This window comes from Channa argus, chromosome 7 (assembly GCF_033026475.1).
Source record: "Channa argus isolate prfri chromosome 7, Channa argus male v1.0, whole genome shotgun sequence".
Taxonomy (NCBI): domain Eukaryota; kingdom Metazoa; phylum Chordata; class Actinopteri; order Anabantiformes; family Channidae; genus Channa; species Channa argus.
The window spans coordinates 17678642-17703555 of NC_090203.1; the positions used below are offsets into that span (position 1 = coordinate 17678642).

General features: G+C 37.6%; 1 protein-coding gene across 13 annotated transcripts in view; it reads left to right on the forward strand.

Annotated features, from left to right (window-relative positions):
• The window catches only part of cobl (cordon-bleu WH2 repeat protein), a 46165-nt gene extending 21573 nt beyond the window's left edge, over window positions 1-24592 (forward strand). For 11 of the 13 annotated variants that reach the window (XM_067511969.1, XM_067511978.1, XM_067511977.1 and 8 more), the window contains 11 exons: window positions 161-343; window positions 10240-10855; window positions 13235-13408; window positions 16508-16823; window positions 17913-18031; window positions 18379-18570; window positions 18716-20313; window positions 20440-20661; window positions 20761-20877; window positions 21429-21740; window positions 21912-24592. In XM_067511969.1, coding sequence (XP_067368070.1) covers window positions 161-343; window positions 10240-10855; window positions 13235-13408; window positions 16508-16823; window positions 17913-18031; window positions 18379-18570; window positions 18716-20313; window positions 20440-20661; window positions 20761-20877; window positions 21429-21740; window positions 21912-21995 — 3933 coding nt within the window. In that variant the 3' untranslated portion in view covers window positions 21996-24592. Of the gene's footprint in view, window positions 1-160; window positions 344-10239; window positions 10856-13234; window positions 13409-16507; window positions 16824-17912; window positions 18032-18378; window positions 18571-18715; window positions 20314-20439; window positions 20662-20760; window positions 20878-21428; window positions 21741-21885 lie in introns of all 13 variants that reach the window. The other 2 variants (XM_067511976.1, XM_067511980.1) reach the window with 2 other exon arrangements.
• The last annotated feature ends 322 nt before the right edge of the window (window positions 24593-24914 follow it).

Below are 24914 nucleotides of genomic sequence, written 5' to 3' on the forward strand. Positions count from 1 at the left end.
TGTGATGGCATTTTAACCACAGGTGCAAAAACAGCAACATAATAAATTCACAGTATACGGTAATAACTCAGTGGTGCCTGAGCAGGGTACTTTAAGCTCTTTCACATACTAATACATACAAACCAGTATGTATAATTTATTTATTTTTTCTTATTCTCAGAGTCTGTCTTCAGTATCCGGATTCCCGGGGACAGAAGATCAGCCCAGGAACTCAGGTCATTCTCAGTCAGTCATGAGCACACCCAGGATGTCACCTAAGGCTGAGACCAAGAAGAGGAGGGCCCCGGCACCGCCTGGGGCCCCTACACCAATCCTGGGACAGACTAGCTTGGAGGGCTATCAGGTAAGGGGATACTAGATAAATTATGCATAACACTAACTGCAAAACAGTGTATTCATAAGTTTTTGTTATTTACATCATCATCAAACGATGACACATCCCTTTTTTCATTTTTAAAAAGGTCCTATTTATGTAAAATATCAAAATCCCTTAGCCTTAAAGCGGTACATGTTTAAAGCAGCTTTCCCTTTGAATATTTTTGCCTGAGATTCAGCACCTCAAGGTCATACTGACCTGTATTGTCTACATTAGAGGAAAAGCTCCCTGTAGTCTCATTAAAGTGTTATAGTGGCATGCTGGGAAATGTTGTTTAGCAACCAACATCCCTTCTCCCTCCGTCTAATTATAGGTTTTGTTTAGTTGGAGTAGCTAGGAATCTTGATGTGTGTTGCTGAAGGGAAATTTTGTTCTAAGGTTGGCATGTTGAATGTTTTTATAGAATGAAGAAGCTGCTGACACAAACTTATCACCAGATTGACACAGTCTCTATTCTTAAATAGTACAGTAATAGGTTAAGCAACAAAGAAGAGAAGTAATCAAATATTATCCTAAAACACAATTATTTGTGATAGATTTCAGCCAAAATCAACCATATCCATAAACAAGTTAACCTTCACTTGACATGCATAAATTACATAAAAACATATTCTTTCAGGTAAACTTCATTTAGATGTGTAATGTTTTACAGTTCACTTTGAACATTATTAAGAAGCTCCTTATAGCTGTTGTGCTTCTTTTTATCACTGAAGACTGTAGTTGAATATATAATAATTTAGATGGATATTTAGATAGTAATTTATCTGTCCATCTGTCAGATTAAGACACTGAGACACTCCCAGAAATCACAAGACCAGCAATACAGAGCGGGAGTTGGGAAGCTAATTTAAGTACTAGAAGATAACTTGTCTAAAACTATGAGATAAATAAAAGTTAAAGATAAATTATGAGCTTTCTGCCTCACTGTTCGTTAACAGAATGTGATTCTTGAGTAAGTACATTTGTGCTTACGTCTGCTGCTGAACTACATGTGTAAGAAGCGAGAAAGATAAAGACAGAACAACGAATGTGCAGAGTGAGAGAAGATAAGGAGCAAGAGAGAAACTAAGTGACTCACTGTGTCATGGTCAGAGACAGAAAGTCACAGGATGGATGTGTGTATTTAGGTTGTGGAAAATTAACACTAAGCTTTGGGGGTCATGTTTCTAGAATGCAGTATATCATGAAATCTGTTTTTCATGTACTGGGGTGGGCAATCTGGATGAAAGATCACGTAACAGTCTCTTTAGAAAATAATCACAATCCACAGTCTTAACTGTGATCTTCTCAATTTTGAAACATACTTTAGATCAGAGCCAGGCTGGTAATAGCAGTTACTTATCCAACTAGAATCCTGTATTAAATTATTAAAACTACTTTTTGAAACTGGGCTTATTCAATATTTGATCAAATGTCATTCAGTGTACCTGAATACTAAAATATATTATATAATAAATTATGTGTGTATATATAGCAGAAGAAGATCACTTCTTTAGTGTGGCATTTGATTGTATTTAATTTGAGTAGAAAAACATATGTGAAATCAGTTTTACAAGAGAAGATGTCTCTGATTGAGTTTTTAGAACTGCAGAGACAATTGGTACTTTACTTAGTCTTTTGTAACTAATCAAACAAGGTCAATGGAGTTTGTTTCATGTGTTTTAAACGATAAACTGAGCTTTCCTTCAGAAACTCTTTGGTTTTATGCATGTTCTAAGTCTGTAAGTCTGTGAGGTTTCTTGATTGATCAATTTTCCTCCTGATGATCCACCAATGTGTAAACAGAGAGCAGCAGGAGGAAGCATATATTTTAGTCTTTTATCAGTCATGTCTTTGTCTACAATAGTAGCTAACGTTGATCTGCTCTATTGCACAGTACTCACTCAGTCAACTAAATGAAGCATTAGTTACTAATGGTTGGTTGGTTTGCTATTAAGGTCTTTTCTTCTTGACATTTTTACTGTCCCTGGTCATCAGCATTTTTTAATTGCACCCTCAGTTTTGCCTCTTTTATAGCACTTACTGACTCAGCATAGCTTCACCCAAATAATACATCCTCTGCTATACACAAACAAAGACCTCAGCCCTACTGTTATTGGGTTTCATCTGTCCCCCTGGTATTTGTGGTTAGATATGCCTACTCCTGGCCAGATAAGAATCTGTTAAGAAACAATGGAGCGAAACACAGGAGAGTAAAAGTAAAAGAAAAAGCAAGGATAGACAGAAAGTGTGTACCTGGGTGTTCCTAATGTGAGACATCAGTACAGGTTTGGAAGGATGTAGAAAAGAATGTTTACCATTTGCCCCATGCCATTACAGTATGTATCTGCACATTCCCATGCAACAGTTCAGAGAAAAGGCAGGGAAGCTTCTCCTGCCAAAGAAAACAGCCAGGGTTCCTCCATTCATCACTTCATTCTTCCTTTTAAAGCTTTTTTCATGCTACAGATAAAAACAGCAGGTGCTCTGGCTCTGGTAGGGCATTTAGAGTTACACCAACATTGCGAAAACAGCCCTGCTACACATAGAAAAATATATATCAAAATGTAGTGAGAATGTCCTTTAGTCAGCAAAAACACTCCCGATGTGGTAAACAAATTTTGCTTGACCAAAATTCTTAAGACTAGCTTAAAAATGTAACTGCTGAAAAACAGTAATAGATGTTTCTCACTCGAAAGACAAATAGGTGTTGGAGAGATTTTTCTGGTAACTCTCTGTCTCCATGTCTGTCTTTCTCTACAGTATCTCTCAAAGCTGGGCCAAGTGCATTATAATGAGTATGACACAAGATTGATGTATTTTACCAAGGTTCTCCTATGCTTTATCTTCTATCCCACTGTACATATGAACAAAACTGTAAATTTAGGGAAAATGTAAAAAAAAAAACATTCATCTTCATTTCAGTGGGTTAGTTGGACAAAGAAGATGACAATGGAACTTGGTCAGACATGTGATTTCCTAACGTTAGCTAGCCCCCGACTCCCCACCCACCCACACACACATTATTATTATTATTAAGTCTTTGAAGATAAAACTCATCCATCACATATGCACATACAGAAGTTCATTATAGTACCACATTATAAATCTGACACGTGCTAACTGTTTTTATCTCAGGTATTGAGGCAGTTCAGGAAGTATTATGTCTAAGACATGTATACATACACATACATCTACACACAGATATACATATATGAACTTACTCATGAAAGCGGACATGCGCAAACATACAGTGTGCACATATGGTCAGCTACTAGATTAACATACCTGATTGTTTTCGTGATGTGTTGGACAGGAGTAAGCATGGGAAAATTTTATTGTTGGCCATGATTGAGTGTAGATGCAAGATGGTCAGATTACTGACCCCTGTTCACCACAACATTAAAACCACCAGGTGGTATTAATGTGGCAAATCAGTGCACATATATAGTTTGTATTTCACATTAGCAGTTTATGGTTGCCCTTTTAGAGCCATGACAACCCAAGCCGACATTAAAGAACTAACACTGATGAAAGCTGTTTGTCTTTGCATCAGGTCTTTGGGCTTTGTCTGTAAAACTGTAAACAAAGCAGCGTTGGCTTATCATTTTCACACCATTCTGGCCCACCACAGAGAGTTTATAACTACTTCTAATCGAAGATATGTCTGATGAGAAGTTACAACAACGGTACAACTTGAACTGGTTAATACAGTGTTCTCTACTCTACTACATTGATTTGCAGGTCTCGAAATTAACTTTTTTTGTTGGTGTCCCACAAATGTCTCAACTTCTACTTTTAAATGTCCGAGACTTAAACATGATCCCAATTTAAGTACTTTTTTTTACATTTTACATTATAAATAGTCTAATATCTTGTTTCAGTAACTTGCATAATTAGTAACTCACCATCAACATTCTGTTAGTTATTACCTGTGCTTGTCTACATAAAAAACTTTTAAGTATTGTAAATTTTTCTCACTATAGCCAATCAATGCAAAAGTACACTACAATTTAGAACCTTCTGTTTGACACACCGTGGTGGAAATCTACTGTGTGTATAATAGCAATACACAATAAACTGTTTAAATACTACAGCAGATAAAATATCTGACTTTTTTAAATTCATATTTATATTATCAGCAGATTTCTTGATAGCTTTGTACTCACAATTATAACCTTAGTGTATTCAGCTCTGTTTAGGGTACAGCAATTAACTTCAGAGAAATCACCCATTTTGAACATTAACCTGTTTATCTACTTCCATCTGCAGAGCTGGAATGTTATATAGGGGAGAGCATAAAAATGGTTATACTGGCTACAGCAGAACCATATATTAGGAATGATTAATAAGCTGGCAACAGCACGTCATAAAACTTATTGTATTTATTCATATTGTATTTATTCATTTAAGTGGCTTGAAGAATTATTATCCTGTAATGTCAGAAAACTGTGATGTCATTTTCTTAAATGTCTCAGAATTGTGCCAGATCCAGAATCTTTCAGTGCCAGGTGCTATATGTACGTGGGACAACAGGACAGCTTTAATTTCGAGCCCTGTTGATTCTCTAAGCCAATTAGAGTAGTCTCACCCACATATGGATCAACAGACACTGAATTACCACGTCAAATTAGCCTGTGGATGGGTCTGACTAGCGTCAACAATGCAGGACACACAAAGATTGCGTGGTGTGTTCCAGCTCTTACCCTCTCCCTTTCAGGGTCCTTCAAAACAACTGAGTGGTCAAACCCCTACATTGGAGCCTCCTTGGGTGGCCCTATTTGACATGCTGCAACATGGGGCCCTTCACCTCTTAAACTGGAGTGTTGAACACATAAGAGACTCACCAGACTGTCCTGGCATGGTCCTAAAGGAGCTTTTGTGATAAGGCACATTCCCATAACAATGTGTGAATGTACAAATATGTCTTGATGTTTCTTAAATGTCCTTTAATCAGAGCCCATACAAAACTGAACAAAAAAAGGAAAAATTCTCAATGTGTGACAGCAAAGAATTATTTGAAGAGGAACTGACAGATTACAGCGGCTTATTCAGAATGTTTACAGTGTGGTTGGCATGTTGCTTTGCATTAATGAACTGTGGGTGACTCTGGTTATAGGGTTTGTAAAATAGAAAAAAGCATAAGCAGTTTTTTATTTTTTATTTTAGTTGTGCTAAGATATTAGTGAACATGACAAAACAACAAACTCCTAACCATTTGTACTGCATTGCTTCATTGAGAGATATAACCAGTCTTCAATTCAAGCAAGACAAAAACACCGCAGAGAACTGCAAAGGCCTTGAATAGCTGTAATCAAATTATCTAATTTGTAGTTGGTGGAGTTACTGTCACAAAAATCACATTGGTGAGATAGTGAGATAATAAGATGGTGGCTAATGAAATACAAACATCCTTAATTATTAGAAATGAATGGACTTTTGGTGACATGTTGATTGGTTCTTGTAGTAATGCTAAGTATGCTAAGTTAAAGAGTGGCTTTCAACTTGTACCTTCAGGGGTCACCACAGCAGAACGTTTTCCGCACATGGATTTGGCATTTTGGAGTTTTTATACCGGATTTTTTAAAATTGAACAGACATTTTCTTAAGGCACCGCAGGTGACATAACATGCAAGCGTTTGAATGACATTATGATTGTAGTACATGTTAATTGGAGAACCAAGGGAATTGTGATTAACAGCCATTTTAATATTTGCATAATTTGAGTTCAGTTAATAACTTGTGCATTTATATTAAGCTAGTTTCTTACTTGTACAAAAGAATCTTTGAAAATATCTCTAAAAAACCTTTATATTTAATGCACATTTAACAATAGAATAAGCTAGAAACCTATATAAAGGCAAAAAATATAATACTGTGACAAACTTAGAGTCCATCAGAATCTACAAATTTTTGTTCATGCTACCCAGCAATAATAAGAAAGCAGCACACAGTGCATACATATTAATAGTATATAGTCAGCATAACTTAATATATAGTGTAGTCTGAGCGTGCATATGGTATTTTACAGGGCTTCAGTCTCTGACAGATTTAAGTACAACCCCAGTACCTGATTTAAGTACAACCCCAAATTTCAAAAAAGTTGGGATGATGTGTAAAACAGAATAAAACACAATGCAATGATTTGCAAATCTCATCAACAATCTCATCAACCCATATTTTATTCACAATAGAACATAAACAACATATCTGATGTTAAAACAGAGAAATTTTACCATTTCATGGAAAATATTAACTCATTTTGAATTTGATGGCAGCAACACATCTAAAAAATAATTGGAACAGGGGAAACAAAAGGCTGGAAAAGTAATTGCTGCAAATCAAAAACAAATGGAGGAGCGTTTGACAACTAATTAGGTTAATTGGCAACAGGTCAGTAACATGACTGGGTTTAAAAGGAGCATTTCACAGAGGCAGAGCCTTTAGAATGTAAAGATGGGCAGAGGTTCACTAATTAAAAACAATAAAAACAGGTATTATTCTCTACTGGATATCACTGCATGGGCTCAGGAACACTTCCAGAAATTTCAGAAACTGTCTGTGAACACAATTCACTTTGCAATCCACAAATGTCAGTTAAAGCTGCATCGTGCAAAGAAGAAGCCATATGTGAACATGATGCAGAAATGCTGCCGTGTTCTCTGGGCCAAATCTCATTTAAAATGGTCTGAGGCAAAATGGAAAACTGTTCTGTGGTCAGATTAATCACAATTTGAAATTCTTTTTTAAAAACCATGGATGTCGTGTCCTGCGGACTAAAGAGGAGAGGGACCATTCAGCTTGTTATCAGCGGACAGTTCAAAAGCCTGCATCTCTGATGGTGTGGGGGTGCATGAGTGCCTATGGTGTGGGCAGCATTATCAATGCTGAAAAGTACATAGAGGTTTTAGAGCAACATATTCTCCCACCAAAAGAAAACATTGGCACATCATAAAATGAAAAATCCGGCAACAAAGGTCCAGGTATGTTGAGCAGCTAGAATCCTACATCAGACAAGAATGGGACAACATTCATGTACATGTACAACAGTGTACATTATATTTTTAGATTAATATTGTTTGTGCTTAAATGCAAAAACCTGTGGTAGTTCTAAAAAGGTGGAGCTCTCAACTAATGATTATTTTCATTATGGATTAATCTGCTGATTATTTTCTAGATTTTTTGAAAACGTTATAGTAATTCTGGAAATAATAAGAAATGCAGTCTCAAGAGCTTCAAACAATTATTAAAATAGATTCCAATTTACTGTAAGTGCTTGACAGCCGGGCTAATCTTTTCTGCACCTTTAACTTACACAGACACTTATATCAGTAACTATGTGTAACATAGTTGATGATCAAGGCTTTAACTTTAGGCGATACAGACACACACAAACACATACTGTATATCTTGCTTCACAGGCAAGTGGGTCACCCATTTCAGCTTAAACTTTACCCTACGTTCTCTGGTATGTCTATATTCATATATGTATAAATCCCTTTTGCATGTATAAAATTCTATAGCTTGCCAGTGAGTTTATGAGTTCCCATACATGAACCCGGTTAGTCAAAAAGCAATTTGGCTCTTTTTTTTTGTACAGTTGCATGATGCAACATTGGACGCAGCTCTGGGCATGTTCCCTGTAGGGTTTCAGAGTGAAGCAAAGTCAAACACAGCTGCAGTAATTGGGGTTCCTTAGATAAATGACATCTCTTCTGTTCCAACCTATCCATTGCACTTTTGAATTGATTCATAGGAAGCTGACTTTAAAAAGAGTGAGATCAACTTGCACAAGAGGAAGACAACGGCTTCCTTTTCCTATGGATTAAACCAGATCATTTTATTTATACCATATATCCTATCTGCCCTTTTAATTTCTCTGTTTTTCCTCTTTTCCATACTTGTAAATTAGCATCAATTTGTATCATTTTACTTCATCTCTCTCATTGACTTAATGCCATAATGACTTAGGTTGTCATGTGATGTTGGAAGTAAGATACAGATACAACTTGGCAAGACAAGCGTTTCTAAATGTTTTTCATTTGTGTGTGCACATACGCATAATAAATCACATTAATGATAAATAAATTACCGGGCTGCCATTTCACCCCATGAAGTGATCTGTGATTCGTAGTCGTAAGTAACTTGGTAAGACCTAAATAATGATTGCACTGCCATTTAATAATTATAAGACACACCACAGTAAAATACACATTTCAATATGCACAATATCCATCACAATAGCATTGCATAAAAATTAACTGTATCACTGGAAGATAATTTAAAAGGAATGTTGGCACTCACTGTTGGATTTAAAGACTCAGAAGTCTGCCAAAACTCCACTTGATTTAATTACTCAGTACTAAAATCTACTTCAGTCCTGGCAGATTTAATTTATGGGCTGACTTAAGGTTACACCATACATACACGTGCAGGGTGCTCAGATTACAGTTGAGTGAAGTATGTTGTAATTGCAAGAAGTAATACAACAATACATTTGTGTTTACCTCAACAAAATATTTAATGCACATTCAGCTAGTACAAATGTTCCTACAAAAATAATACAAATCATTTCCTCTTTAGGCAATTAACTTGAATATGTAAAATCAATTGTCTGGTTTTCAAAAAAAGACTTACAACACTGGCACATGGCATGTTAAATGCACTTGTAAGAAAAGCCCGTAGACAGGCATTGCTTACTTCTCGATGTAAGGCAGCACACTTGGAGTATGTTAAGCAGCATATGAACAAACCAAGTGAAGTTTGGAACAAGATTATGTGGTCTGTTGACACCAAAGTTGAATTATTTGTTATAATTTGGAAAAGTATTTGTGCGAGATGAGAAAGGAACATCATTACCAGAGTCAAACATGGTGGAGGCTCTCTAATGTTTTGGCAGTGTATTTCTGCATCAGACACTGGAGGTCTGCAAAAACTAGAAGAAGAATTAATGCAGCTCAATATCAGAATATTTTAAACTAAGCCCTAAGCCCATCAATCCCTCCATCCATCCATTATCTGTAACCGCTTATCCTTTTTAGGGTCACCGGAGGGCTGGTGCCTATCCTAGCTGTCATTGTGCAAGAGGCGGGGTACACCCTGGACATGTCGCCAGTTTATCTCAGGGCCACAGAGAGAGATATACACAGACATACAACTATTGATCCTCAAGTTCACACCTACGAAGAATTTAGAATCATAGTTAGTCATGCATGTCTTTGGACTGTGGGAGGAAGCACCCAAATTCCAAACAGCAGCCGGCTAAGATGCAAACTGAGGACCTTCTGCTAACCACTCCGCTATCATGCTGCCCCCTAACATCTGCCAAAAGGAAAAAATGAAGAGACAGTGGATCCTTTAAAAGGACATTAATCCAAAGTACAAAGCAAAGTCAGCTATGCTAAGAATAAGGTGAATTTTTTAACATGGCCTGTCTATCACTGTGGATAGGTTTGAAGAAGGCTGAACATACCAAGACAACCAAGAAATTACGTACACTTGGAATGGTTATGCCATCAAGAATTGGCAAACAAATTATACCTGAAAGGATCTCAAATGTTGTTCAGAGGGTACAAAAAGAGGTCATAAAGGCAAAGGGAGGACATACAAAGTATTAGAGATCATTTCATTTCATGCAAACTTTTGCAGTGATAAAATTTTCTTTTCTTTCTTTTTTTACTTTGCATTTACTCTCTTTCTTTTTAAATCTTTCTGTTACTTCTGATGATAAAGGACATTTGTACTTGCTGAATGTTAATTAAATATTATTTAATGAACAATTGTTTTAGTCTGTTTGCCATTTCAAAGTAAAGGGATGGAAAGTTATTCAATCAACTGTACAATAACTTACATGCTGTTTCTCTCTGTCACTTATTTTCTTTTAGATGGGTCATGGTTTAGAAACTCAGCAGAGGAAAAGAAAGGCTCCAGCCCCTCCCACCCCAGCTTCCATTACCCCTGGGTCTGATGACACTTTGACTTCTGGTGCTCCCACCCCTGAAAGCTATGATACTAAAACACAGACACCTGCCTTCCACAGCAAAGTGGCACAATCAATTCCAATCTCTTCTACCCTTGAGGGAACAGAAACAATAAACCAGCTTCCTCTGAAAATAGCGGTAGAACCTTCATCTGTCTGTATTGCTATTCCAAATGCCTGCTCCCGAACCCCAAGAAGCAACAGCAGCAGCACCACCAACAGTCTAGCTGTCCAGGATTCTAGCTCTGAAATCAGCCGTAGCCTTGATGACTCAGATGCTGACTTGGACCAGGCTGTTTCCCACTGTAGCATTCTAACCAGCAGCACAGTCAGTGACTTTGTACAGGCTCAGCCTACTGTAAAAAGCTCCAGCTCCAGGACGGGGGAATTGGCAAAGTCTAGCAGCATGGCTGCCACATTTGATCAAGAGGCGGCTGCAGCTATCAGCTTCACATCGGAGACTGAATTAGCCCTCGACCTGAAAGTGGATGAAGTTGAAAACAACAGACACAGTACAATGGGTAAATATCTATCAGTTGTCATAATAAAAAGTCACACCACAGTATGTACAAAAACAACTACAATTAAGTAAAATGATAACCTTTCTGACAGTTTCAATTTAAAAACTGAGCAGTTATAACCTTGCATAACTAGAAATCATGGCAGAGCTGCTGTATTGGATTGCATTAGACTGTACAGATATACAGTACTGAATGAAGTGACCAATGAGTCTAATACTAAATAATAATTATAAAGCAAACTCAGCACCAAAGGCATTGAAGCTGCAGTGAGATCTACCTGTCATCTTTGAATTTCACTGTTCCAGCTATCTTTCTTTGTTTAAATATTTGTTAATCAATTACCTCTGTAGACAAAATTGTGATTTAAACCAACTGGCATGTCACATTTTCACACCATAATACATAAAGTGTTAATAGTGATTAAAACAAATAAACTCACTAAGCTGTTGACAGTGATATTGAACACTCTGTGTTTTAAGTGACAGTCAGAAGTTGCTTGTGGAGGTGCTTTTGAACGTTTGCCCTGGAGAACTCAGCTGTCACAATGCAATACTGTGTGAAACTTAGACTGTCAAGAATGACATCCATAACCTGGTAAAAGACAGGGTGCGTGAGTGTGTTTGTGCATGTGTGCATACACACATCATGGTTGAAGTGTAGCAACTAGTGGAGCTGGTTTTCATAATGGCTCACGAAACAATACAGTCCTTGTCCACAGTCTTGCCCATGTTTATCAGTCGCTCACTTTCTTATCTTTATGACTTTTCTTACTTTCTTTCTCCTCCTCCCTCTCTCTCATATGCTTGCAGCTGCTCACACAGCCCTTAAAAGTTGGCAGATACAAAGACAGACAGATTCATCAGAGATTTAAACAGGATCTACTTGAACTTTCTCTGGCCTCATATTGATCTTTATATAACCTAGATCTTTCTCCACAGCAAAGCAAGATTACAGCAGTGGGTTTTCGTGTCTGACAGGGCAGAGATTAGAGAGCTACAGACCTCAGAAAAAGGATGAGAAAAGTGAAATTATTAAAATAAAGTTCAGAGAAAGGAGCATGGGAAGGTTTTGGCAGTGGGATGACAGCATAGGCTCAAGGGGACTAGGGAGGTTTAAGCAAAGGAGGATGATAGACAGGGAGATAAAAGCAAGTAAATAGATGAAGTATGAGAAGGTTAGTGCAAAGCATAGAACCGATAAGCATGATATAATACATTTACAGAACTAGCTACTTGCCAACCTAATTCTGGATTGCTCTTTCCTTTGTCTTTGGGTCATTCTTTTTTCTTGTATTCCCCTTTGCCATGTGTTGTACAGTTACAAAGTATTCACTGAGGTTAAGTGTATATTTATAGTAGAATAGTTTCATTCCGTAAGCCACATTTTCTCCCCCTTTCCCTTTTTGTCTTAAAGACAATCTCAGAATCAGCTTTGCCACCTGACTGCCCTACATACATGAACAGTACATACAGTATTAGCCGGCATACTCATCAGGGTTAGTCAGCTACACCTTGTGTGCACAGTATAGGGTGGTGCCTTCATGCTTGCATAGGCAGAGACAGAAACATACACAGTATATTTACAATATTAGGATTCAGTTGGTCTTTATTTTATATAGGTTTGCTTTAGTATTTAATTAATATAGGTTTTCTTTGGCTTTATTTGAGCAAAAGTGATATATGGTTTATCAAACTGTATGTCTTTTGCTTTGAGAAGAATTGTGATAAACGTCTTTAAATCTATTTAAGCTCCAAACCACTGCAGTAAAGGTAAATAGGTTACACAGCACACTGACATATCACAAGCATTGTCTGAAAGTTTGGGTATTTGTATTTTACAACCTACAATCTTCTCTTGTCTTAGCATCTGCAGTCTCTATGTCTGCCATGATCTGCACTTTATAGAGCACACCTGTATTCAACAGCTCTTAACTTTCTGTTGTACTGCTTCTTGTATGTTGCTTGTTCCTCAAATTAGTTATGGCTTATTTTTGGCATGAAATAAAAGGCTCAAGAAGGTCTTGTTAGGATGTGGGAGTGAAGTTGGATGCTCTCTTTAAAGCGGTGACTTAACTCTTTAATCTATCATCGCTGTAACATTTTAATATGAACATATTTGTACAGTACCACTGATTGCCATAAGCTGCTATTCTTACTCTAATTGCTTACTCTTTTGCATTTTCGATAAGCCTTTGTAGCAGTAAATTGGGTGTAGAGATAGGCAGAGGCTACAACCTAAAACCGTTCAGTATTAAATGTATTTGTTAATAATTGATGAAAATGTTTGATTTATAAGTTTGTATGTATGTTTCACACTTCCCATTTTTGGTTGACCTTTAGTGCCTGGCTTTTCTACATTGCACTGTTGTTTTTCCTCCAGGAACCACTGATCAACCAGCACGACACAAACCCCACTGCTCACCAGCCCAGGAGCCGCCACAGCTTGTCCAACCCCCTACCCTCATCATTCCTCTCCAATCTTCCCCTCTCATTCAGCCCACAGAACACAACTCCCCACAGAGTGCAATGGAGTTGAAGGAAGCAGCTCCCCAGTGTAGGTTCCAGATGGATTACTCCTCCCTTTTCCTCACTTCACCTTTCTTTTCTTTCTTAGAAGCTGCTCTCCTGATTTTCTAACATTTGTTTAATTTCTTCTAAACAAAGTTTTTTTTCAGCTCTTCGAGTTTTTTCTGTCAAACCTGTTTACATGAATGTGTGTGTAAGTGAATACTGGATACTGCACACACATACTTTCCATTTCTCATCAGTGACTGAGACAATTGTATCACTGGGTCCATGTGAGGGCAAGGTGTTTGATATCTATAAATGAAAACCTGTGTTCTACATTTAAAAGGTTAGAATTTCTCAGTCTTTTGGTTGAAACTGTGAGAAGGGTGATAATTCTACTACGTGTTTATTAGTACCTCTTCTTATAATGCACCCCAGTGTGACTCCACTACTCACTTCAAACTCCCTAATAAACAGAGAGTAGAATGATCACCTTTCTGACATTATTAAACTAAAAACTTAGAAATTATAACTTTGCAAAAGTAGAATTCATGGCAGTGCTGATGATCTGTCCATCTCATGCCACTGTTCTTTTTTCCCCCACCCCACACCCTTCTTTGTAGTGTACTGCTGTGGGCCTGTGCGTCTTCACTCCAAACACTCCTGAAGTCTCTTCTCTGGCTTGACCCAACAACTGCCAATCCTTTCCCATGAGTTGCCTTAATTTTTTCTTCATCTTTCTTATCTCTGCTGGACTTTACCCTAATCTTCATTATCTTACTGATATTCTTTCAAAACATATTCAACTGTTACTTCTACACTCTTGTGCTTGTTGTCTCATCTTTTTTGTCACTATTTGAATAGTTTTTGTTACTTGCTTTCATTTGGTGTCAAAGTAAAGTTGCAGAACCCACTGCATCTATCCTGGTGATGAGTCAAATGAAATCCTGTTAAGGAGATGAGATTATATAAGTGAAAGCAAGTTCTCTCCAATTTCACTCTAAAATATATGCGTGTTTTTTTTTGTGTTTTGTTTTTGTTTTTTTAAACAAATCCATGTGCATTTTTGTAGTTTTGCATTTCAACTTGATCTGGCTGTCATATATTATGGATGAGAGCAGGGCTGAGATGTGGAATTGGAGAAGAGGAATGTGTCCAAAGGACTATAAAATGCTAGACGAGCTTACACTGGATGTATCAGTTACAGTGTTATTTGAGTGGTAAAATGAGGCTATGAGGCAAGGGCATGTGATATGTACTGTATCAGCTAATATTGTGGTGATGTAATATCTGAAGATCAATAGTTAGATAGTGTATGTTTCATAATTTGTGCCTGGTGTTGTGGATTAGAAACCTGAGACCTGAATGCATGCTGCCTTTGGCAATAATATCAAAAGTGATACACAGTATCAAAGACATGTTGTGTAAGGCGGCAGTGGTTTGTGCATTTTAAAGGCAGTTATACTGTATGTTGGGAAAGAAAAAAAATTATTCTAAATGGAAAATCCATTGCACGCATATGGTTGTATCATTGAAGACCTCTGTGAACAAAGGGGTTAATTGTTGGCAGTTCTGAACAAAATTATGTATATAATTTACATCAAAGACTCTGGCCTTTAAAAAATAGCTTCTTTGGAACTTTGAGCAATATATTATTTACCCAAACTGTAGGTTTACTTACTTCTGTCACAGAGTCTAAGTGAAGCTCTGCAGATAGAAATATATATTTTTTTACTCTGATTACAGGAATGGCAGATCTGATTGAAATATTATTATACAGCAATTTCGTTGTTTTCTTTTTGTAAAAGCTGGATTTTGTTTTGGTAAGTAAATGCACTTGTACTCACTGAGCCTGTACTGTAGATTTGGAAAATGGTTGTGCAGTTACCAGTAAAGGCAATAAGTGTTATGCTTGAAAACCAAATGTAATGTACATTTGAAAGACATTTTTGCAATTAAACATTTGAAGACTTGATTAAGATTCACTGAATTTTGGTATTAGCTTGTGCATGGTTTGCTGTAGTTATGTTTTGAAAAGTAACACGTTATTATATCATTATATTGATTGACAATTGATCAACTAAAGCATGCACCCAAGGTCATGAGTTGGGGTTTGAGAACCATGTGTGGATGTTTACTTATGTTTTGTAATGCAAGCTTATATGTATGTCTATAAACATATTACAGCATACAACAATGTGTAGACACGTGCACTTTGCTGTGGATGACTAAGCTGTTGCTGGGAAGATGCTGGGAGCACAGCCCTGTGAGTCATTACCGCATCTCCTGGAACTAACCACTCTTTCCACACCAGTAGGACCAGGCCCAAAACTTACAGTCACACATATGCACATATATATATATATATATATATTCACTCATAGAGGGGCATATTTGAGTGCAGTGAACTGCTTGCAAATGCTTACACCTGGTATTACTAATAAGGTTACTCATTCAGAATCCTCTGTTGACAGGGTTCCCAGTGCTGTGTGAGCTTGTTGTGCGTCTGAAAACATAAAAATTGATTTTTATTCATTTTGTCGAAACTTCAAATACATCACTGACTAAATAAGTTCTCCACAGCCCACATAACTGACCAGAACATGACTGTACAAAAGAGATGAGAGACTCTAAAGCAATGCTGTCTTTCACTGGACCCTAAAACAGTTCTATAAAAGCCAAATAAATTCGTTTGTTTACAGCAAGTCCACCCACACATCATTAAAGCCATTTTATAAAGCCACAAGTGGTTGTGCTCTGGGCTCGTGTTTGTATCTTTGGCTTGTTTTTTGTTTGTTTTTTTGGATTTGTGTGTGGTGCCACAATGAATGTTGGAACTAACGTAAATACGTTTTTTGATTTTTTTTCTCTTTTGCATCATGTTCACTTGGCATCCTTTGCTTCTTTCCAAACAAATGTCCTCGGGCTTTGTTGAATTGTTTTCAGTATATCATTTCATAGGTATCAACCATCCTCTGGATTTGAAAAAGTGTAATGTATTGTATGAGTAAAAAACATTGACATTATATTTTGACAAATGTAAAAACAACAACAGGGCATTGGAAACCCTTAAAATGATGTTAAATGTGATTATTAGAGGCACCAAAGGCACCATCACTTATTCTAAGATATCTCTTTTTTTTAGCTTGGCTCCACTCCATGCAAAGCTCAAAAGTCAGTGACCAGAAATCAGAAACTGAAACACCTGAGGAGGAGACTCAGTCACTGGGAAGCAACAGCAGTAGCCTGCATGACCAGGGTTACGCTGCCTCTGAGGGGATGGTAGAGGGTGAGGACTCAGGTATGGTCAGCTCTCCATCTGAAACCCAACCTACATCCCCAGATGGGAGTTTGACTTTGGATGGAAGTAGCGGCTTCAGAGGTGAGAGACTGCTAGGACCAGTACGAGACAATTCCAGTGACAGTGATGAGGGCTGTGCCACCTGGGGATCAAGACACAGGTAGAGAAAAAGTCCTTTTGTCATTTTTTGATGATTAATCCCTCATTCAAGATGGTGGGGATGGTGGTTTGCTCTTAGCAATCTTCTACTTCAGGTCTTTCCTATCAGCATCACCTGTTACGATAAACGTTTTTTTCTGGGCAGGGAAGATCATCCATACGTATTCAGCTTGCAGTTTCACACCTGTATTTTTATCTGAAGGTGAACCATCAATGTTTTAGAGAACCTTAGAAGTCACAGTTCTTATATGTGCTAGTAGTAATAGCATAGACAAACATAGCAGCTTGCACTGTGTTTTATCTGAGTTAGAGCCATAGTTGGCAGCCACAACTTTTAGTGCTGGCTTTCATAGTTATGGTTCTCAGCTCTTAATCAAAAAATAAAATAAATTCTGGCCAAGATCACTTTTTGCTATTGAAGTTATGCTATTGAAAGGTGTATGGTGGTGTGCCCAGACCAGAGATTCAAGATTGATGCTCTCACTCAGACAAACTTTTTGAATCCAGGGTCTGGCCTGATGCTGCTGGCTTCTCAGTATTCCAGGAAAGCACTATAGCCCTGTTTTCCCAGAACTGTTGAAGAAAAGCGGACCAACCCAAGTCTCTTAGAAGACAAATTATATTTGGTTTGGCCTTCTTGTTACAATTGGTTATGACTAATACTCCACTGAATCATGAGAATGCTCTGGTGAACCCATTTAGACAGCAGAGGAAGTTTGAACTGTGGTAATATATTTGCAGCTGCATGTTTAAAAGCCAGTAGGATCCAATAAATATAAAATTTAACTATAAACAAGCACAAAATATTTAACTAACACGTTTTTTGTTTTTTTGTATACTACTACTTTTGGTTGTGGCATTAGTAACGGCAAGGGTGCTGGATGTTACAACAGTTTGAAATATGCTATTTATAAGAGCCCTTTAGTGGTAGCTAAGTGATATCATGGAGTCATATAGAGTGCTGCACTTTGGCAACCCCTGTGCTCTGACCTGTTGTGCATGTGCAGAAGTTGTGGCACTCTGTTTTTGTGTTTTTCATGTGTATGTGTGCAGATATCTTTTGACAAATACTTGCATGTACCATCTTTAGGAAGAATGACATCAGCTCACAGGTTCAATCAGACAGATTAAAAAACACCTATAAAGATGACAAAGTGCTCACAACCCAGCTCCATGAGACTTTGGCAGGCTTTGAAGCTGACCTTGCAGGTGAGAGTGTATATAGGCCACGGGTTTTATATTTCTACACTTTGATGTTTAGGCAGTCCAGTTAATCCACATTGGAAATTATTCATAGTGCAGTGAATCAATAAATTTCTCATGTATCACTCCAGTTCCTATATTTCTCATGGTAAAATCACATGCAATGTCCCATCACGCTTTGGGATGAAAACACTAGATGGGTGTGTTGTACTAGATTGTTTTGAGTGTAATATACCTGTTACATATACCTATAATTCTGCAGTCTCAAATGTTATTACAATATTACTTTACTGTTTAAATCCAAATTAAAATGATATACCATATTTACACTACAATCTGTTCCATTTTTCCAGACCGCATAAATATTGCGTCATTAAAGGAGACTTCCTATACCATGTTCACAGACACTAATGAGATCCCAGTGTCTGTAGTGGACATGGATGTGCCAGTCACAGCAATTGATGAAGTACTGGAGAACTATGAACATAATTCTTCAGAAAATGAGGCTAAGTCACTTACCAGGAATGAGTCAGCTGGCAACAAAGGTAAGAAAAACACTTATTTAAGTCAACTTATCCATCATTTGCTTTATAGCCAAATGGTATCCAAAATCAAAGTTACAAACCAATTAACAATCTGCTACATATTACTTTTGAATGAAATTGACTTTTCTACTACATTTTATCATAGGTCCAGGCATTTTTCACCAGCCCAGTATGGAGCGGAACAAAAACAACAATGCTTATACAGCTGCTGACAGGAAGAAAAGCACCAGTGTAAATACTAAGCAGACATCTCAACCGAAGCAGTATAAGAAGTTGCCAGAAAACAAGGCTATAGATAATAAAAATGAAGAAAACACGAAAGAGACAAAATTTGAAGTGAAGAGTATCACTGATTCTGTCAGCGTGAAAGAGGATAAACAAAGGACAACATCAGCAGTGAAATTTAATAATGGCATGCACAAACAAAGCAGAAGCACTGAAGTCAGACCTGATTGTGTAAAAAGTAACACTCAGACTTGTAGACAGATGGAATGTGTAACTCCACCAACCCATCAGAGATCAGTTTCTACAGAAAGTGGTGAAGAGATCCATAGAGTTTTCCAAAATCACTCCAGCTCCTATATTTCTCATGGTAAAATCACATGCAATGTCACATCACGCTTTGGGATGAAAACATTCACTGTGGTCCCTCCAAAACCCTCTGTCATGCAAGCTGCTACAGAAGAGCAGGCTGTCACAATAAATCAAGGTGCCATTAAGATTGACGATCAAGGAAACATGGTAAAAGCAGATAACTTCTGTAACAAAGTCAGTGGTTCATCAGAGTCGGGGACTGATTGCAGTGATGAGTCCCCTCTTCTTGGAAAAGCCAAAGCTTTTTGGTGCTTAAATGAGAAACAAGAAAAAGCTCTACCAGTTGATAGGGCTAAGGAAAACATGGATGGCCTGAAAAGTACCCCCATTGCAACATCAGGAACTACATTTAAGACAAAAAATACTGAGTATGTGAGAACAACACAAAGTACACTTCATAAACTTACAGAGAGAGACCAGCCTAAAGAGATGCTGAATAAAAAAGCACCAGTGAAAGACATCCAAGTTACAAAGGAGCAGCAGGAAGAGGTGCATAGCCTATTTTCAGTGTCCAAAGATGTTCAACTGCCAAGTAATGAACCTGCTGTTGTTCCTCTACCCTTTGCGGACTTGAAAAGAGACATGTCTTTCCTCAAACCCTCCAGGCGAACCTCAAGCCAATACGTGGCGTCAGCCATCACTAAATACACCCCAAAATCCTCAGTTAAACCCAGCTCTATCTCTAATGTTGCTGAGTCTTCTGCCTCTGTTAAAACACATAGTTTCCAGAAATCGGGTAGATCCATACAAGTAATTCCACATCAATATTCCCCGTCATTTTTGTCAGACAATAAGGAAACTGACTCCGCTTCTAATCCAAACCCTTCTGGTGCTAAGAGGTCAATGAGCTACCCAGAGTATATGTCTAAGAGCCAGACAAATGTTGAAGAAGTAACACTGAACAGGGGAGGATCTGGAAGTTGTGTTGCATCCACCAAAGTAAGCTCTGATTTCCTGGAAACAGAAACAGCTAAGAATAAACAACTTCAGTCTAGTGACCCCATCCAAATAAATGTGACCACAAATAATGACAAAAATAATATAAAACATATTCGACCCAGAAGCCCAATCACTGCAGAAAGCAGGCTTCTACATTCATATGACAAACCGTCCATGTCCCTCAAGACTCTACCCCAAGATGAGACATATGTAAGTAAAACCTTGATTAGAAATATTGAATTATATGCATTCAATTCACCTAGTACATTCAAGAAAATGTTATAGTACAATTTTTGCTGTGTACCACATTGTACTTACCCAACATCTTGTCTTTAGGACATAAGGAACAACAGCCATCTAACACCTGTCGTGAAACCACTACCTTCTGTCATGGTGTCTGACAGTGGTGTGACCCCTGTACCTCCAACTGTGACAGTGTTTGGACAAGTTAAAAAATTTAGACCTGTAAATAGTGTGCCGGTTGAGAAAGAGACATCTCTGCACAGCCGCCTGATGGAGGCAATCCAGACAGGTGGAGGCAAGGACAGGCTTAAAACAGTAAGATCATAATAAACAGTCTGTGGCTGAATGGATGGACAGTGCTGACAGTAGCACAAGACAGAGATGTTTTATCTTTCTCCTCTTGTTTCATTTTAGATATCCACTTCAGGCCCCAGCAACATGAAGAAACCATCTAATGCTGAGGAGGAGAATGAAAGGTCTGCTCTTCTGGCTGCCATACGAGCTCAGAGCAACTCTGGCAGGCTCAGGAAGGTAAAACTTTCTCTGAGCTATGTAATATCACTCCATATGCCTCAGTATCATGTTAGGCAGTGCCGTAAAAATTCACAGGTTACATCATTTTTTTAATAACCAGTTTTTCATCCACTTTGACCTTTCTTGAATCCTCCTTTTGATATATAAACATTCACATCCACAAATGTTAATAATTTAGTATCTTATATATACACTTATATATACATGGGCATATACAAGTCAGCCACAACATTAAAACCAAGCTGGGCATTCTGACCAGTCTGACAGTTTCAACCTAAAAACTGAAAAACTATAACCTTTTAAAAGTAGAATTAATGGCAGGGCCATTATATTGGATTCCATTAAATTGCACAGGTAGCCATAGTGTTATGCCTGATTGGTATATATATCCCACAGGTGCTGCTAAAATGACGTGTTGTATTTTGGTGTTGTTCACTTCACCAATTGGTGGTTTTAGTGTAGTGGCTGATCAGTGTAAAAGCGGGTGACCTCCTGCCCATGTTTATGTGTCTGCACTTAACATTGTCTCACTTGTTTGTTTTCTACAGACCGAATCTGAGGCTGCTGTTGAGCTTGAGAAATTCAGAAAGGCAGGTTCTGAAGAGAATAGATGTGCACACCCTCTCCTCTCTCTCACCCCTCCCACTTTACCTCCCCCTGCTCCTCCTGTCTTTACCCCACCACCACCACCTTTACCACCATTGATGGTTGCATCTACACCTCTGCCCCCTGTCTTGCCCAAGGGTAAGCCTAGCACTCTGGTACATCCAAGTGCAAACAACCCCATGAACCCTGCCTTGGCCAGGGAGGCTATGCTGGAGGCCATTCGCTCTGGATCTGCTGCCGAGAGGCTAAAAAAGGTACAAATACAATAAGGAAAACAAAATGAACAAAGCAGCATAATGCACCTTTCAGTATAACATAAAGTAGCAGAAGTAAAGAGCCTGATGTTTCCTATTCAGCATACAATGAACTTACTTACTTACTTACTTTTGTCGTTACTAGAGAAATACAAATGTTGTGTGTCCTAGGTCGGTGCGCCCACAAAAACAGTGCAAGTGAATGGCAGACTGGGAACAGTCAAAGCAACCTCCCCAACTCTTCCAGAGCAGTAAGAAGAAAGCCCACATCCCCACAATCAGTCATGAATGATCAAATTTCATTTTGGTTTTTGCCATTTTGCTTCTTCAGCACTGAAGAAATAGACTAAGTCTCATTTTGTGTGGATATTATTTGACCATCTTTCACTACAATGTAGGGGACTTATTAAACTAATGTATATTTAATGAAAGACTTTGGCATGGGGAAATGTTATTTTCACTTATATTATTGATTTTTTTATCTTCTCTTGAAAGCACAATTTTTTCTCTGTTACCAGCCAAACACCTGTCAACATCTGTCTGATAGGTGTGTAATAGGTTAAGGTGCAGTTTGCATTTGCACTTAAATCCGTCCATGACGTCAGATTTTTCCGCTGCTAACAGGAGCTTGCTAAAAAGTGTATTTGCCTAACTTTGTAACATATTGCTGTTCCTAGACATATCTTGCCATTTTAACTTGGATTCACTTATTTTAAATGGAACATTGTAGAAAATGTGTGCCAATGAAAGCTAATTTATGTTTGTTTACTGTTTTTAATTTGCTTTGGCCACATTGACTTTTGGGTGCCTTGTACAGTTAATTAGTCAGTGTTATGTAAATGATGTCTGCTGTACAAATTGTATGTGTTTGGTCTGTGTTGGAATCTCAAGAGGTTTCCTAATTTAGACTACATAATATTATTTTAATAAATTCAGATGGCTGAAATCTTGAGCAAACTAAAAAAAAACACATCTTTGACAATGTTTTAAGCATATTGTTTTACCCAGACCTGGACCGTGATGCCAACTTTGACAGTAATTGCCTCTAAGTAAGATGGTGATGAATAACTTGTGCCTTATAATGACACTGTTTTTGCTTCTTTGCTTTTTGATCCATTAGCCAATGTTGTTGTACTGTAGAAAAGCAGTATATACACATGGCCTTGATCTGTGTAAGTGTTCTTCCATTTCATTCTGGTCCTCTGTAAGTAAACTTCGCACTTTGGAGGAGCTGTGTTTGATAGAGAGAAAGTCTTTCGCCATTTGATGTTTTAGTTAGTAGAAATTTGAGTGCAGAATTTTTGAGCTAAGAAATACCTATAGCATCCATGCCAGGTGTAAATCTTTTTGATGTGAATATTGGGAAAAGTCGGAGTAAATAGTTAAATACTAACTTTTATAGAGATTTACTATAATTTAATGCTTATTTGCAAAAAGAATATATTTACTGTTTTAGGTTAAAGTTAAAACTATAATAACTTTTTTCTGACTAGAAATTATTATTTTACTTCTGCTAAATTGATTCATCGGAACACTAGTTGCTACAATAGCCTGCTGCACTTTGTATCATTGTATATTTTGTACGGAAAGATCATTGCAGGTGACAGATTTGATTTTAATCTTTGATAGAAAGCTATTCTGTTGAGAGCATGGACATTTTATAAGCTATTGCTTAAATTGTATGTGCACTTTTTTTTGAGAACTTTGCACAGTTGTTTTTGTCTACCTAATTTTCGATTTAATAAAAAAATGTTATAGCATAAATGACAAATGTTTTAGATTGATTTTTAGGATTATTACCTATTCAAAAAAATTTGCCCCCTAAAATGGCAGACAGATAAATGTTAGATTGAACAGATGATGCCCTGGAAAGCATTATTGTGCGTCAGTGCAATTCCCAGCACTATGGTTGCCTGTAGACTGTGGTCATCCAGCTGTCCTTAAGAAATATAGTCTCTCTCTCTGTCACACCACAGATGAGCTACTATTCCGGGCTGCAGCTCATGGCCCTGACTCATCTCTATGTGGTCACACCAAACTATTTTCACACAACCTCAATCTAATCGGCTTTTGTGATTCCTGCAACAATAGTCATTGTGCCCCCTTACCTCTCTACCTTCGCCCAGACACAACCCAGTGTTGCAAAGTATCCACATTACTTGGCATATGACATAAAAACACAGCATATTTACTTGAATTTGATAGTATTTACACCTATATACATTAAACAACATAGAACACACTGCCAGTTGTATCCCATGACTAAATTTGAAATGAGCAAATGCATTTGAAAATATGACTGACGGTTGTTGCTTGTTACCAAGATGTGTCGTGGGATCCATTGTCAATAAATTGATTGTCATTAAATTATCTTTCTTGAGTTTACATTTGGGTTTTACCTGTGAAGTCTGTATTTGTTAAAGAAGATAAAACAAGACAAAACCAGAGAGCTGTCTATGGGAAATGTTGCATGATTTAAAATGTTAGAAATTTAAAATGTCTTAAAAAAGAAAGACACCACTGGTATACTAAGCAATAAACATAGTGGAAAGGAACTGATGGAAGAAGCATTGTGAGAGCTGTGAAGAAAAACAACAATAGTAAGTTGGTCATCAGACCTTAACCCAAATCAACATACATCTTAACTGCTCAAGATGACCCTGCAAACCATATAATAACTGAAGGATACTGCAATAATGTCAGTCATAGGCTTAAAGCAGTTATTGGAAACATTTGATTTTCAACCACATATTAAGCTTTATTTTCTTTAAAACTATGTGGTGGTGATCTGTTGTTTAATATATCTAGATGTCAAAGCGGAAATAATACCATAAAATAAAAGCTGAAATTCTCTTTATTTCCATCGTTTGATCTTGATCTTAAATGTCTTAAACAGCCTTGCTGTTTTTGGTACTCTGGTTTTACTGACCAGAGGAGGAGGGGTCACGCTAGAGTGCAGTAGGCATCTGGATCCTGAAGTGCCACTGTTCTACTTATTTTTCAACTCAGTCCTACTCACCGCTGATTACCTGGACCAGGGTTGCCTACACACAGTCTATAGCTATTGTAATATGCCTAACTAATGTCTGAATGCTGTGGATGTTTGGGTGGATGTCTCCATAGTTCCAAACGAATGCCTCAGACCTGGAATAGATGCTACATGTCACTATGCCC